We start from the raw sequence: 15,416 nt of genomic DNA on the forward strand, positions 1-15,416 counted from the left end.
ATGAGGCCCAAAGTATCTCAAAATATGTCAATAACAAACCAGCCTGTCAATAGAGAGATGTTCTTAGATGAAACAGAGAGCATGAAATAGGAAGGAGATTGGACACTGCCTTTGGATTCATGTCTATGGTCACCTAGAGATGGACTGAAATACACCCCCATGAAAGGTCCTATGGTTTCTTTTAACTGATCTTCAGATACTGCAGCTTCAGCAGCAATGAGCTGTGAGAGCCCATCTTGGGCAGAGGGTACTGAGTCAAAAGCCACCTCACAAATACTTGTATGTGCTGTTTGCAAAGAGTTGCCATTGAGAGACCATGGATAAAGAAAGCAGTCTGCATGACCCATGGGATGTGATTGATTTTCACTTTTTGTGTACACATGTAGGCAGCTGAAGAGAATACAGTTTTGATCCCTGAGTCACTTCTGGACTTTTTGTGGCTCTTGAAGTTTCAGGGCATGGTTTTCCACTAATTCAATGAAGGCAGGGGTAGGACTCTTTAGATGCCATAAACTGCCTATGGTTTTAGTTGGTGAAGCTGGAAACAATATATTCCTTATCTTTCTAAATGAATAAAAGTATTAGATGGACTTGCCTATGTTTACTTTTGTTTCCTATTTGTCAGCATTCCACTACTTTCAGCTCAAACCAACTCAGGGCAGAAAACCTTGAGGTAGAGAATTATCTAACCCTTTTCAAACAAATTCCTTTCAAAATATTTGTGATTTTCTCAGAAGATATTCTTACTGATAGCCATTCTTATGTTAAATGTGCCTTGTAGAAGTTGCCTATTACTTTGATGTTCACTGTTTTGCATTAAAATAACTATTAATTGAGAATACAGCCTCTTTTGTCACTGCCACATGGTTACCTCTTGGTAACATAGCAGTTACCAAAATACATCTGAACTGAGCTTAAACTCTTCTTCTCTCTTTGAGAAAGTGTAGACTTGGGGATCTTTTCCAACCTAATTGATTCTCTGATAACATGCAGCAACCAGAACATCATCTATTTTTGGTGTCCAGGGTCTTCCTGATGTCCCTGCAGCTTGATCGATGACTGCCAGTCAAAGCACTTAGGAGGCTGAAGGCGCTCACTCTGCGGTAATTTTGAAGGTGATAAAAATTTGTTTTCTTTCCTGTTTAGGGGAATGAATTCCCTTATCCTTTTCGACACAAGGTAAACGCTCCTCCTCATCCCGCAGCTTCCTTCGCCCCGCCGCGCCTGCGCTGCCCGCCACGCAGGCGGCCTGGGCGCGGGGGGCGGCCGCTTCCTGCCGGAGTGCGGCGGAGCGGTGCCTGGGGGCTGTGCGGGGCGTGCAGCGACGCGGGCCGGGCTGAGCCGAGTTCAGCCGAGCAGAGGTGAGAGGCCGGAGCGGCGGGAGGCGGCTGTGCTGCCGGTCCGGGGCCGCCAGTAGGGCGGAGGCGGAGGGCGCGGAGCAAGGGCCGGAGCTCCGCCGCTCCTGCATGGGCGCGGGGACCGATCAGCTGCGTCAGGCCAGCAGCGGAGTAAAGGCAGCTACCGCTGCTGCCCTGTGTGAGCCGGTGTTATTTGTTTTAGTTTGGCTTGGTTTTAATTTAAAGCTGGTGGTTTTGAGGCTCCATGAAGTGCCGTGTACGTCGCACGGGAGCGGGGGGGGGGGGGAGGGGCGGGTGTTGGCAGGTGTGCTCACTGCGCTGGTTTGGTAGGAACACAGTTTCAAATCGAAAGTCCTTAAAAATGAGCCAAAGGCAATATATGTATGGGAAATGTGGTCTCAGTGCTCCCTGCGAACGTATTCTGTTGTTTAGCTTAGCTTACCTTGACGTAATTACTTTGGGTGAACTGGTATGGAGCAGATCTGAAGGTGTAATACATAACAGCCCTTCTCTGGTTCAGTTGCATTAGCAGTGCTTGTCCTTCTTATCATCAGGATGGTTTATTAGATTTGTATGGCAAGGTTTCGGTAGAGAGGAAGCTGTAGGAGTGGCTTTTGTGAGAAGCTGCCAGAAGCTTCCCTTGTATCCAACAGAGCCACTGCCAGTTGGCTCCAGGGTGGACCTACCTCTGAGCCTGCCAGTGATGGTGACAGCACCTCTGGGATGTGTTTAAGAAGGGGAAAAACTGCTGCATAACAGCAGGCCGAGGAGAGACGTGAGAATATGCACCAAGGTGCAGAAAGAGGAGAAGAGGTGCTCCAGGTGCTGGAGCAGAGATTCCCCTTGCAGCCCATGGTGAAGACCACGGTAAAGTAGGTTGTGTGTCTTGCAGCCCATAGAGGTCCGTGATGAAGCAGGTATCCACCTGCAGTCAATAGAGTAGCCCATGCTGGAGCAGTTGGATACCCACAGGAGGCTGAGACCTCGTGAAGAGGAGCCCACACGGAGCAAGCTCATGGCAGGTTTTGTGGTTCCGTGGAGACAGAAGCCCACACTGGAGTAGGTTTTCTGGCAAGATTAGGGACCCCTTGGGGGACCCATGCTGGGGCAGTTTGTTCCTGAAGGACAGTACAAGGCACCTACATAAACTGCTTCAGCATCTTATGAAGAACTGCAGACTTGTGGGAGGGATCCCATGCTGGATCTGGGGAAGAGTGTGACTATCACCTTGTCTCCTGACACCCTACTTCATTCAGGGCAAAGAAGTAGAGAAGTTAGTAGTGAGTGAAGTTGACCCAGGAGGAAGGAAGGGGTAGGGGTAATGTGTTTCTAGATTTGTTCTTATTTCTTATCATTCTACTCAGACTTCATTTGTTAAAATTAATTTCCTTGACTTGAGTCTGTTTTGCCTATGATGGTAATTTCTGAGGGATATTCCTGTCCTTTTCACCACACTTTCATCATAGTTTTTCCCCTTTTCCAGTTGAGAAGGGAAGGTGATAGAGCAGATTGGTAGGCACCTTGCAGTAAACCAAGCTCAACTCTCAACAGATGCTTATCATTCACATTGATTATGTTGGGAAAACCAGCCAGGCTTCCTTTCCCTTTCCAATACCTTGTATTTTCTTTCTTTATCCTGTGTGCATGTGTTTGGTGATTTCTTTGGGGTGGATGTTTTTTACCTGTGTGGTTGATGATGTATCGTATCCCTGAGTCAGATGGGACCCGCAATCATTAAGGTTGGAAAAGACCTCCAAGATCATCAAGTCCAGCTTTTGACCAAACACCACTATGTCAACTAAACAGTAGCCCAAAGTGCCACATCCAGTCATTTCTTCAGGGATGGTGACTCCACCACTTCCATCCTTGTAGGTTTTCAAGACTTCTCTGGATTTGGCATAGAGCAAGATGATCTAATCAGACCAGTTTTGATGAGAGGATTAGACTAGAAGATCTCCAGAGATCTTTTTTCCTAAACTGTCTGATTCAGTGATTCTTATTAGAAATAATAAGCACGGATATGGATTTACCAAGGAAAAATTATTCCTGACCAACCTGATTGCCTTTAATAAATGATAATTGGATTTGCAGGCAAAGGTAGGTGTCATTTACCTCCATTTGAACAAGGCTTTCAACACAGTTTTTCACCCTGTTTGTGTGTCAAAGATAGGATATATGTCTACCCTAGGCATGGACTAGAGGAACAGGGTGATGGGACCCTCAGGAATTTCAACAATGACAAATACTCTGTCTTGGTCCAGCCCTTACAGTATGGACTGGGGGTGTGCTGTGTGAGGAGCAATTCTGCAGAGATGGCCGTGGGCCCTGGCAGGCATTACCCTGGCCTGTGTGCCCCAGGCTGTTGCCCCAGAGCTCTGTTACGGTGGGGTGGAGGTATGTTTACAGTAAACTGAAATATCTGAATATTTTCTGTGGCCATCAGTTTCACTGGTGTGCAACAAACTGAGTCCTGATTTCAGTTTAAATTCTTGTGTGCTTATGGGTACCTGCATATTCTAACTCACAGAGAAAGTTTTCATGTCAACTGTTCCAGCCCCTAAATACAGTTACCATTTGCAGTCTCCCAGGTGACTGTTTTGTTTGTTTCGCTTCTGGTTTTGCATGAAATGATGGAAAAATTGTGGGTAATTTTGCATTTTAAATCATATTTTAGAGACAGTGGACACTCCACTTGAGCTGTCCCATTTTCAAGTCAACGAGATGTACTTAAAATGCTTTCAGAGTACATACATGCTGTACCATATGGAACAGTATATTTGCTGCATCTTTAAGAAATGTCCATCGCCCATTCTTTGTGCAAGATCAGTGAGTATTCAACCTTTATTGGTTTTAAGCCCCAAAGGCAAAGTGATATGGTAGACTTTGGAGGGGGAAGAAAATGGTTTAGTGCTTGCATCTGTTTTTAAGTACAACATGAATCTTGTAATTTTTTTTTTCTGGGAAATAGCATGCTGTCTTTCCTAGTCCTAAGTATATTTTTTTGATCTCTCTTGCAGGGTGAAATTTAGTGTCATATGACAGAGCCAAAATGCTGGATGACATCAAGAAGCGATTTGAATTTCCTAATGCAGTTGTTCAGTCACAGGTAATTTTTTAAAAGCATTAAACAAATGAAGTTGTCTATGGGAGCATTTGTTCCAATGCCTGCTGCCTAACTGTGAAATGTAATAAGGGAGACTTCTGGGGCGTCTTCTTTTTCTTTTTTTTGTTTGCTCTGGAGTCAGAAACCCAGGGTATTCTTAAGCTGCAAACAAATTCTAATTGCCTTCTCTGTGTAATCCAAACATTGGACATAATTTCTCATCACTATAAAGTCTCTTCAGAAAAATCAGAAACTTTCCATGAGTGGATGTTTGAGTAGGACCAAATGGTTTTTAGTGACCCTGTGATCTCAAGAGAAGCCAGAAATTACAAGATGCCATGTGTGGGGCTGAAGTACTTGGCAATACTTTATAGAATTGTCTTTAGGACTGATTTGTTTTCTTCCTGTGTGATGAGAACTGATGAACTACTCCAGTCTTGTCACTCATCAAAGAATAACTGTATACAGCTCAAAAGACCAGCCCCTTTATCATCAGATTTATCTGTTGGCTCCTGAGCATGTTCACCTGAAATTCTCATGTGTAAAAAGTGTTTATCATAGTATTTTTAATGGACAGGAAGGAGTAATAGAATTAATAGGCTTTGGTCAAAAAATACACCTTCCTTGCTTTGGCCATCCCTCATTTCAGTGTTAAAAACATATCTCTTCATCTGTAAGTTCATTGTTAACTTCCCTGTTTTCTTCTTCTTCCTGTTTGAATTCAGGATTAAATATGTAGTCATTCGTATGGTGGATTAAGTTGATATGAATGCAACCTGGTGCCTCTGTTGCCTTTTCATTTCAGCTCAGTTTGCATTGGTTTAACAACAGTAAAGTTTGAAGGGAGATCAGAAGTCCCTTTGTCATCAACTTGGCATTTAGGAGAGAAAATCATGTCCCTGAAAGCTGGAGTTCATCTAAGGTCTACCAGAGTGTCTCATACTGCAGATGAGTTTACGTCATTACTAGCCTTGATGGGTAGGACTCAGCATCTTGGAAGCAGTTAATTTTTCTTCAGTGCTGAAGAATGTCCCTGTGGTACACTTCTATTGCTGAAATGTCTTGGCTCATCACTACAGCTGTACATGATTAAGGTCTGCTGATGCTGTCCAACTGCTTTGATTGATTTTGTGCTCTGCTTTGGTTGTTTTGATAGTTTCCACTTGTATTCTGTGACCCCTGAAAACCATACTGTAATCTTCAAACTATCATCAGGTCAGGATTTAACTTCACGACAGATGTGTTTCTAGGACCAACCAAGACATCTGCTCTGCAGAGCATGTAATCTACACATGATCAGAAAAGTGAGAAACTTGAGCATAGATAGGCTGATCTGCATTTTTACTTTCCTGTGTAGCTAGATCACTGCAAAAGCCAGTTTCCATTGATAAGCCCATTTTCATGTGTAATGAAAGTGTTTAAGGATGTGGGTGTGAATTAATTTCTGAAGTTCCTTATAAACATGAAAAAGAAAAAAATAATATAAGATTCACTTGGTAAGTGCCCTAAAAGAGATCTAATCTGCCTGGAGAACACGTTGTTGCTCTTGCAGTGGGATAGCTGCAGAGAAACAGAGGTAAGTGTCTGACTTGGTCCGATTTTCTCATTCTGATTTCTCAAGAGTAAGATTTTCAAATAATAACCTGTCTTTTTAAATAAAATGTGCTAGAGTACATATCCACGCCTATGAAAAACACAATCTTTGTAGTCTATGAATGTTCAAAGTGCCGTCTTTCCCAGAAATATGAGCCATTATCTCAGAGTGCTGTTGTTTGTCATGACAGGCTAGCAACTAATACTTGAGGTGGAAATAAATAATGAAAGGAGAAGGAACATGAAAATATTTAAAATAATTTGTTCCCATCTTTTTATACACTAACAAAAAAGAAATGTTAGTATTTTTTTTTTCTTGCTGACCTAGTTTTTTGCCAAAAGTTATGATCTGTCCTTACCAGAGAAGAGCAGATGCAGCAGCTGTTCTGGGCAGATTGATAGACTGAAACGTTTTTGTGCTCTTACTATGAAAACATGTCTTTTTCTGTCTCTCACAGAAAGGTTTTTTTGTGTAGCAGTGTCAGTAATTTCTGAAACAAGGCAGAGTAAAGCACTAGAGATGAATCAGAAGACAAAAGACTGGGTTCAAACAACCTGATGCCTTTGAGGGTATTTCAGTTCACATTTAGATTTTTAAATGCAGTTTGAGGAAATCAGACATTCCTTGTATTAAAATAGAATGAAGAGCTTAATCTTCAATCTCAAATGAACAAATTTATGCTGTTATTTAGAAATTAAGCATTTTTTTCTGGATGACATTGAAAACTTAAAACTTGTTCATGATCTCTGCCACTGAATAGGTTAATGAGGAATAATGTTAACTCAAATGCCTTGTTTAAAGGAAATTAACCTTTTCTGGCAGGAACTGTGCTATTAGATATGTAGAATGCTTAAGGTATGATAGTATGTTTATGATCAGTGTTTAGCAAAACTTGTGATACAAAACTTTGGACAAGTTGCTTAGATTTGCTGTGTTCTGCTTCCTCTCTTGATTCTGTTTCCCTATGTAGTAAAGGATGTAGTAATTACCAGTGCTGTTAAGTACATGGGGATCTGTACAGCAGGGTGGCTATAAATGTTTATTAAAGTTGATGCATTAAAATACCTGCAATTCCTAAGTACCTATGTACCTGTTCAAAGAGACCTTTGGATCTGTGTGGAACCCTATGGAAGTTTGTTTCTTTTCTGCCTCAAGACAACAGTATTATGGAGATTTTTAACCCTAAAGTATATTTCAGCTTCCATACCAGTAAGATTTCAAATCATAATAAAATGATCACATGCAAGAGCATTGTAAAGTCTTCTTAATGGAGAATTTAAAAATCGTGCGTGTGTTTTTTATTTATTTTTATTTCTTTTCATTTTATTTTATTTCTTTTCACACATCTGCATGTGGTTTTTATTTCTTTTTCTCTCTTAGGCAGTAGGCCATTTGATTGCTGCAATACTGAAAGAAAAAGTTTCTTCGGAGAAGATCAGACAGGCTTCTGCCCAGGTCTGTGTCATTCTTTCACTTCCATCTCTCTCATCCATATATTCCTATTCTATGTGCTTTGTCTACATTTTCATGTTCTCCATTGTGTAATTTTAACACAATTCCAGAAGTTAAGTAAGGTAGTCATCAGTGTGTATCTAAGTGTATGGGTAGAAACAATAAATCTCTGGGATCAGAAGAGCAGTTTTACTTCCATTAGAAGTCTTAATGGCAGAAGTCTTAATTCTGCAGAATACTAAGATCTAACTATGTTCAGTTTAAGAGAGCTTAATTTAGTTATGTTTCTGCAAGCGAAGTACCGTACGGTAAGACATTGTCACTTGAGGTGGAAATTCATTTACATCACTATAAAAATTTCAAAAATATGGCATTTCACATACCTGTGTTGGTGTTACATTTCATGTTAGCTAAGCAGAGCTTGTATTTCTTTGAGAGCATGATGTAGAGGTGTACTTTGCATTTTAAATGAGTCAAACTCACTTAAGTGCATGCCTTGTTAACTGAGGGGCATGTGAAATCCTGGCATTTGCAAGTGTCACAGCAACCTAGGTAAGGTGTTAGGGTTTGCTTCTCTGTTTTTCCTCCCCAAAAGCTTACTTATCCAGAAATTAATAGAAAATTATTTGTAGATTTTTCATCCCAATCTGATTCCTTAGCCCCCACGAAGTAGCAAACCCAGACCTGAAAAGTGTTGAGTTTTGGTGTGAGGGAATGTTGGAGGTGTGTAGTTTATCTAACAGAAGCTCTTCCACTGTCCTGATCATTATCACGTTCCCCAGTTACTTTCTGTTTTGAGCTACGAGCTGATTCTTCCCCTTATGCTGCCCCATGAAAGTATTGAACTGAAATACAGCAACACCTTCTAAAATGCTAAGAAGTAGGAGATTGTGGTGGTTAGACGTTGCAGGCTCCCTTTTTTATTCAAGGGCATTTTGCTGTTTTCAATTGTTTTAAAACCTTCCTTGCTCTCCATTTGGAAGCCACAAAGTTAGCAAACTAGTCTGTGAATACAAATTTACTGTGGAAACAAGCAGTAGTTTTGATGGATACTGCCAAATCTTTGTGCTTACTAGCAAACGGAGAGAACTTCGCATGTTGAGTAAAGTCGACTTATCTTTGGATAGCCCTTTGTATGCCTTCCTTTAGCTGTCTGCTCTACCCTTTGCTGTAGACATAACTTGTCATACCAGTTCCTGAGTTGCTTCCAGTTGCATCCTGATTTTTTAAATCAGGAAACAGATGATAACCTGCCTGTGGATGCCCCATCCCTGAAAGTGTTCAAGGTCAGGTTGGATGGGGCCCTGAGCAACCTGATAGTGAGTGGCATCTCTACCCATCACAGAAGGGTTGGAACTAGATGGTCTTTAAGGTCCTTTTCAACCCAAACCATTCTATGATTCTACCTGCATAGGCACAGCTGAATAATTCATCTGCCTTGCCTTTTTCTCAGAGACAGTGAGTCCTACACCCTACTGTGGGAGTAGAAAAGTGGAAACTGTCCTGGGAAGGACCTTTCTTAGGAATAGAATCTGTATCCCAGCTTCCTCTCTTGTGCTCTCTAAGGCTTCAGGAGCAGCTGTTGAACTGTTTTTTATTTAAAAGTGCATTTGAGATGAATTAAAGCCTTATTATTGCCTTTGTCCCATGCTTTTGCCCTCAGACCCCTGCTCTGAACCTGCTTTGGGAGAAGTGTTGCAGTGACAATGTTGCCTTGCGAACAGCCTGCTCTGAGGGGTTGGTGGCGCTTGTTGCAGAGAAACATGCTGAGCTCGACTACATTCTTCATGGAGCTCTCAACCTAATTCCCTCAGCAAGGTAGTATTTGATTGTCTGATTTTGTGTCCTTTTGGCAGCTGGTTATCAGTCATCACTTTTCCCTTGTAAATACAGGGGAAGAGGAAAGATTCTGTAAGTGTCAGTATCTTCAAATAAACTGTGGCATTAAGGACTCGTATTACCCTATCACTCTGCTGAAGCACGTTGCTTTCATCTTGGTTGTGTGACAGTGTGGGTCTGACATAAGAACTCAGAATATCCTATGGGTATAAGCTGAAATTGTTAGCAGTTCATACTAGTGCTCTAAACTTTGAACTGTGAGCCTCGGAAGTCAATGCATTGCCTAGTTTTGTTGCCTTTGTCATTGGGAAGGGGAAAAAAAATGGCAGGAACTTCCATTATGTGGGAGGGTGTTGTGGTTTAAACCCAGCTGGCAATCAAGCCCCTTTCAGCAGATCACTCACCCCCCCACCAGTGGGATCGGGGAGAGGATTGGAATGGTAAAAGCCAGAGAAACTCGTGGGTTGATACAGATGGTTTAATAGGGAAAGCAAAAGCTGTGAATTAATTCACTGCTTCCCATGGCCAGGCAAGTGTTCAGCCATCTCCAGGAGAGCAAGGCCCCAACATGTGCAATAGTTTCTTGGGAAGACAAACACCCTCACTCCAAACTTACCCCCCTTCCTCCTTCTTCCCCCGATTTTATATACTGAGCATGATGCCATATAGTCTCGTTTATGGTCAGTTGGGTCTGTCCTGGCTATGTCTCCTCCCAGCTTTCCAACTTCCTTGCCAGTGTGGCAGTACAAAAAGCAGAAAAGGCCTTGGCTCTATGTAAGCCCTGCTCAACAGTAACAGAAACATTATCCTTATTATCAACCTATATTATCTATATTGTGTTCATCACAAATCCAGAACATAGCCCCATAACAGCTCCTACCCCAGCCAAAACCAGAATGGGGAGAAATAACTTCCTAATCAGTCTGTCAAATTAAAATTGGTGAAATAAAGTCACCCTAAGAATTTGTGTTGGGATTAGGAATGCTGCAGTTTCTTTCCTTGTCTGCTGAGGAAGAAATCACTTTACCTAACACTACAGCTACTTCCTCCTATAAAATTCTGCAAATGTAGTGCTTACATCTCACAGTGGTGTTTTAAGCTGCAAATGCTGTTGTGGGGGAAAAAGACACTGTGCGTAAAATTTAGAAATGGGAAGTCAAATGATGATCAGGAAGATGTGTCCATTTAAATCTACCAACCGTGTCAAATTGCTTTTTGCTAGCCAACTGAATTTCTGCACCAAGCTGTCTGATTCTCTTGCTACAGACTGCTAGAGTTTTTTTAGCCAAGCCAGCTATTTAGTGCTATATCTGTCATTTATTATGCCGGTGTATTCAGCATAGTGGTTGCAAGAACCATGCTATTCAAGACATGTTTTTCACCCCTTCTCACCTTCACATAATCAGTTTTAGCCAAAAGTTTCTCATATTCAGTCTGAGCCAAGGTGAGCTTAAGTTTGAGTAAACCAGTGAAACACTAAAAAAATATTTCTTACCCTATGACTTGCTTGTTGACAGCTAGAATTTTACTGTGATGATGCTGATTCTATGTGTGTTTACAGTTGGTGTCTATGGATCCTTAGAAAAGGTTTTGTAAATGTATTTTTATAATATGGATAATTTCTGCAATCCACTGTCCTCTAAATGACAAAACTTTACTAGTTTGGTTTGGAGGAGTCTGCACTGTTAATAAAGAGGTAAAAGTACCTGTGCTAAGACTGTGAGAACCTGAGTCCTGTAGGGTAAGATGGAGTAAAAGTTTGATTAGCTGTGGCTTGCAGACTAGGAAATGTGAAATTCCTGTTCAGCTGAAGGTTTGTTACAGTAGCAGCAGTTTATAAGGAGATGAAATGTTAATGCAACTTTTAACTTCAGGAAATAAAAAGTGTAAAGTGGGATACTTAGGATTGAGTTAACAAAAAAAAAATCAGTTATGTATTGAAGGGACTTGGATCTGCCCCATTTCTACAGCATTCTTTGATTTTTTTAAAAATTTTTTAATGTATGAATCAGCACACAACTAATTACTATAGTAAGTGCCAGCAAATTATCCAGGAACCTTTAATGTATTTTTGGCTTCTTTCCCACCGCCACCCTCTCCTTCCCCAAGCTGCTACAATTCAAACTGCATCCACTATGGATTGCAAAGCAGGGTTTATGTTGCCTAACCACGGAAGTCTGTGGGTTTAAGAATGTCTGTAGCCTCAGCAGCTGATTAAACTGACAATTTCAGATTGGTTCTTTTCAGTAGTGATACTTTTTTTATTATCTTGACTTAGAATTGTAGCCTGCTGTTTGTCATCCTATTCCCTGCCATATTTTCATGTAGGATTGCTCTGTGGCTTTGCGCTGCTGTGTGCACAGTGTCTCTAAAGTAAAATAAATATGGAATTAGCAGCCAGTGGCAGCTAACAGAAAGGCATTTGCAACCGCTGAGCACTTTCAGTGCTGAATGGAGTTCGATGTATGTTTTATTGGAAAGACTACTGGTGTTCTTGCTCCTCTTCCTTCTGTTACAATGAATTTAGCAGTGGCTTAGAGTACCTGCTGGATTATATTTTGTCAAGTGTATCAAATTATGCACACTAGGAGGCACATATTGCTTTGTCAGAGATGAACATCTCATGCTTATTTGAGGTGACTTGTTTTGTGGTTCTCACTATCTGCTCAATACACAAATAGGAACCTGTTCTTACCTCTGTGGTACATCATTGTACTATGACTGGCTCTTAGATCCAGTGTTAGTTTCCTCTGATGCCCTAAGAGTTTAAACTCCATAAAACACTGTATTTACATGTGTATTTGTGTGTTTTTGCACATAGAGGAAATATATTTACATGTGTAAATAAATACATTTGCATTTTTACATGTTCTTAAGATTGGTTTGCAACATTCTATGTAGATGACAATGAGAAAACTCTGTGGCCTGTGTTCAGTAGTGAATGAGGATAAATAATCAAGGCAGTCTTCTAAAACACCTGTCAAACAATTGGTTATTGTAATCCCAAGAATTTCGATGTGTATATATGTTTTTATCACCTTAACATGCCTGTAGAAGGTGGGGGAAGTCCTTGAAATACATTGTACCACTGTATTGCGTGTGTTCAGGAGATAAGCGTAAAGCCTGAAGCAACCATTCTTTCCCCACTTCCTGCCTGGGAATTAGGATCAGCAATACAGGAGTTTCAGAACAAGAAAGATGGTTTCTTACTGTTTTATGGTTCGTTTTTCTCCCCTTGCTGCATAGTTATCCAGTCGAAGTGGGAAATATGCTTGCAAATTCCCATTTAACTGGCTCTTTCTAGCAATGAAAAATGTAAAAGGTTGTTCTCTCCCTGCCCTCCAAAAATATCCTTCCTCCTCTGTGTTTTACATTGACTACATTGGGATTTAGAAGGCTGCAGCACACCTTCCTGTTTTTTGCTTTGAAGCAGTGCTCTGTCAAACCTGATGTTTTCTTGCATTGTCAGATTTCATCATTTTGAGAGCCAGGTGTCACAACAGCCAGTCATTTTAAAGACTAAAGGCACATCTTAAAACTGGTCCACTTCTGGAAGAAAGAGAGAAAACAGAAGGATGTTCTGTCAGTTTTGATCAGGATCAGTGTTTTCCAGCGCTGCCGGTAAAAGTGCGAAAGGCACAGAAGAGAGAATATAGTACTTTGCCTGTATCTAGAATATGAAACTAAGCATTTCTTGGTGGGGAGATCCACTGTGGGACTCTCTAGGTGTTCCCTGGTGCGCCATACCAGCTTACAGGAAAGAGTTTGTCTGCAGGTGGTGACAAAAAAGTAGTAAAAGGTTTGACAGTTAAAAGTGGTATTTGCCTGTGTGTTCCCATTTTCTTTTACGAATGATGGGAGAGTGTCTAAGTTACGTTTCTACAATCATGAAGTCCTTTGGCTTTGCAATTTTTGAATCTTCACTAAAGTGTTTGTAAATATTAAGTTAGACTATTTCTTTGTAATTAGGTGTTGTTGCCACACAGTGCTGTGTTGATGTTGATCCATGTTGATGTTGTGTTATGTAAGCTCCTGTCTTTTGACAGTGTTCATGTGAAGCTTCCTGTTCTTTTATAGAAATTGCTTAAATCTGTTCAGAATTTTTCATATAGCTTTAAAGCCTAAATGTTTGTATATCTATTCATAATTTTGGAAGACGTTTGTGGAACATACTGCACTCTAGGCCAGACAGTTACTATTACTGTATCTCAGTTTGGTAATGTGTTAAATTAGGATGATGGTTTGTTTGTCCTATGAGAAGGTCTTAAATTCTCTGTAATTTCTTTTTCCATCTCACCTGCAGTTTTCCTTTCACTAGTGGAGAAATGGAATTACAGATAAAATAGATTTCTCAGATTTTTTTCCTGATAGGAAGGGAAGAAAGGAAAACAGTAAAAAAGAAAAAAAAAACCAAAGCCCAGCACCAAATTCTGTTTTTCCTCCCTTATCTTGTTCTTTGAGGTAAACGTAGCTTTTTGTCAGGTAATGATCTATTATAGTTGTGTATTTTAATAGCTCTTCCTGTTCATTATATGAATAAATTGAGGAATAATTGTGTTTTATTAACATGACTAATAAGCTATCTAATAAATTTTTAGATGATGATGATGCAATTGTATAGCATGTTCTGGGTGAAAAGTCAAAGAACCAATCATGACTTTTTTTTTCCTCTGCTTCTACATTTTCACCTTGTGAAAGTGTGTTTCGTTATAGAATCCAGGTTATTTTCTTGAGAAAGGGATTGGGCTGGTTCTGGCATGGTCTTGTTGGAAGGGTATGGAAAGCACTTAATTATGAAGAGGAGAGCAAAAGTTTGGAAGTTGTCTTTGTAAGCTCAGCCAAGCTCTAATAAGCTCCAGACTTCTTTTTACTGCATCATCACCACCGTGTGGTGGACTTGGTTAATTTCTTTAGTCTATTTCCAGGAGAATATGGGAAGACCTATCAAAATTCCATTTTGATAGTGATACATGAACTCAAAATTTCTTTAGATTCCCTGAATGGTAAATTAAGTAACATAGGAGAAGGGAGATAAAATAACTGTATGTATCTGTTTTGTATAGTCCTTTGCTCCTGAGATCAAAAATCAGCACAAACTAGACGTCTCAAGTGTCTTTTCTGAAATGTGATTTCGCTTCTGAGACAGTGGCATTGTTGAAATTTGTGTACCATGCTTGCTTGATGTTTACCTGTATGCTTGCACTCAGAGAAGTGCTAATTTTCTAGTTTTAACATATTAAATGCATGAGTTTGAGTTGATCTGGGGGAAGCAAATGTACTTGTAATATATGGTAGAAGCAAACCATCAAAAGTTTTAATTGATGCATTAATTATTCTCTCTGCTATTTTGTTCATTATGTGAAAAGGAAAATAAAGACATGGGTGCACGACTTGCCCAAACATATGTAGGCAGATGTGAAGAGTCCTTAAGAACTCCAGGCTTCAAATGTTTTGTTCCCTCTCTTATGTAAGAATCAACTAATGTAACTGTATACATGATGATATTTCTTTTTGTCAACAGGAATGTGCATGGTTTAGTAAAAACTATTTGCAAGTTACTACAAATTCAAGCTATTCAACTGGGAAAAGATGGAGATGAGTCTATTTGGAATCTGTATGGAATCAGGTTAGTGTCACATTAGTTTTATTTAGATATGATAATATCTAATTTCTGATTTTCAGAAAAAAAAAAGTTAATACTGGCTTTCAGTCTTACTCTTTCTTTTTCGTGTTCTATTTTGTTTACATGGTGTAGGTAATCAAGTGCTGGCACAAGTTGCCCACAGAGATCGTGGAATCTCCATCCTTGGAGATACCAGAACCTGACTGCATGTGATAATGGGTAGCTTTCTGGCTACCTGCTGACTATGCTTGAGCGTATGGGTTGGACTAGATAATCTGAGAGATCCCTTCCAACATAAATCATTCTCTGATTCTATGATTATTTTTTTGGTTGACAGTTTTAAGGAGTTTTCTAGTACAGGGATAAGACTGTGCTTTTCGAACTTATGGTGGCAATGGCAACATGAAGGCTGTATGCAAGAACACAATAAGTATTTTAAGACTGTGA

At 40.3% G+C, this 15,416-nt stretch overlaps 1 protein-coding gene across 1 annotated transcript in view; it reads left to right on the forward strand.

Annotated features, from left to right (window-relative positions):
* The first annotated feature begins 1,235 nt into the window (after window positions 1-1,235).
* Window positions 1,236-15,416, forward strand: part of FOCAD (focadhesin) — a 97,995-nt gene continuing 83,814 nt past the window's right edge. Inside the window, exons 1-5 of the mRNA XM_032675261.1 lie at window positions 1,236-1,361; window positions 4,376-4,464; window positions 7,436-7,510; window positions 9,171-9,325; window positions 14,868-14,972. Of these exons, the coding sequence (XP_032531152.1) occupies window positions 4,408-4,464; window positions 7,436-7,510; window positions 9,171-9,325; window positions 14,868-14,972 (392 nt within the window). The 5' untranslated portion in view covers window positions 1,236-1,361; window positions 4,376-4,407. The remainder of the gene's footprint in view (window positions 1,362-4,375; window positions 4,465-7,435; window positions 7,511-9,170; window positions 9,326-14,867; window positions 14,973-15,416) is intronic.

The sequence above is a fragment of the Chiroxiphia lanceolata genome, chromosome Z (assembly GCF_009829145.1).
Source record: "Chiroxiphia lanceolata isolate bChiLan1 chromosome Z, bChiLan1.pri, whole genome shotgun sequence".
Lineage (NCBI taxonomy): Eukaryota > Metazoa > Chordata > Aves > Passeriformes > Pipridae > Chiroxiphia > Chiroxiphia lanceolata.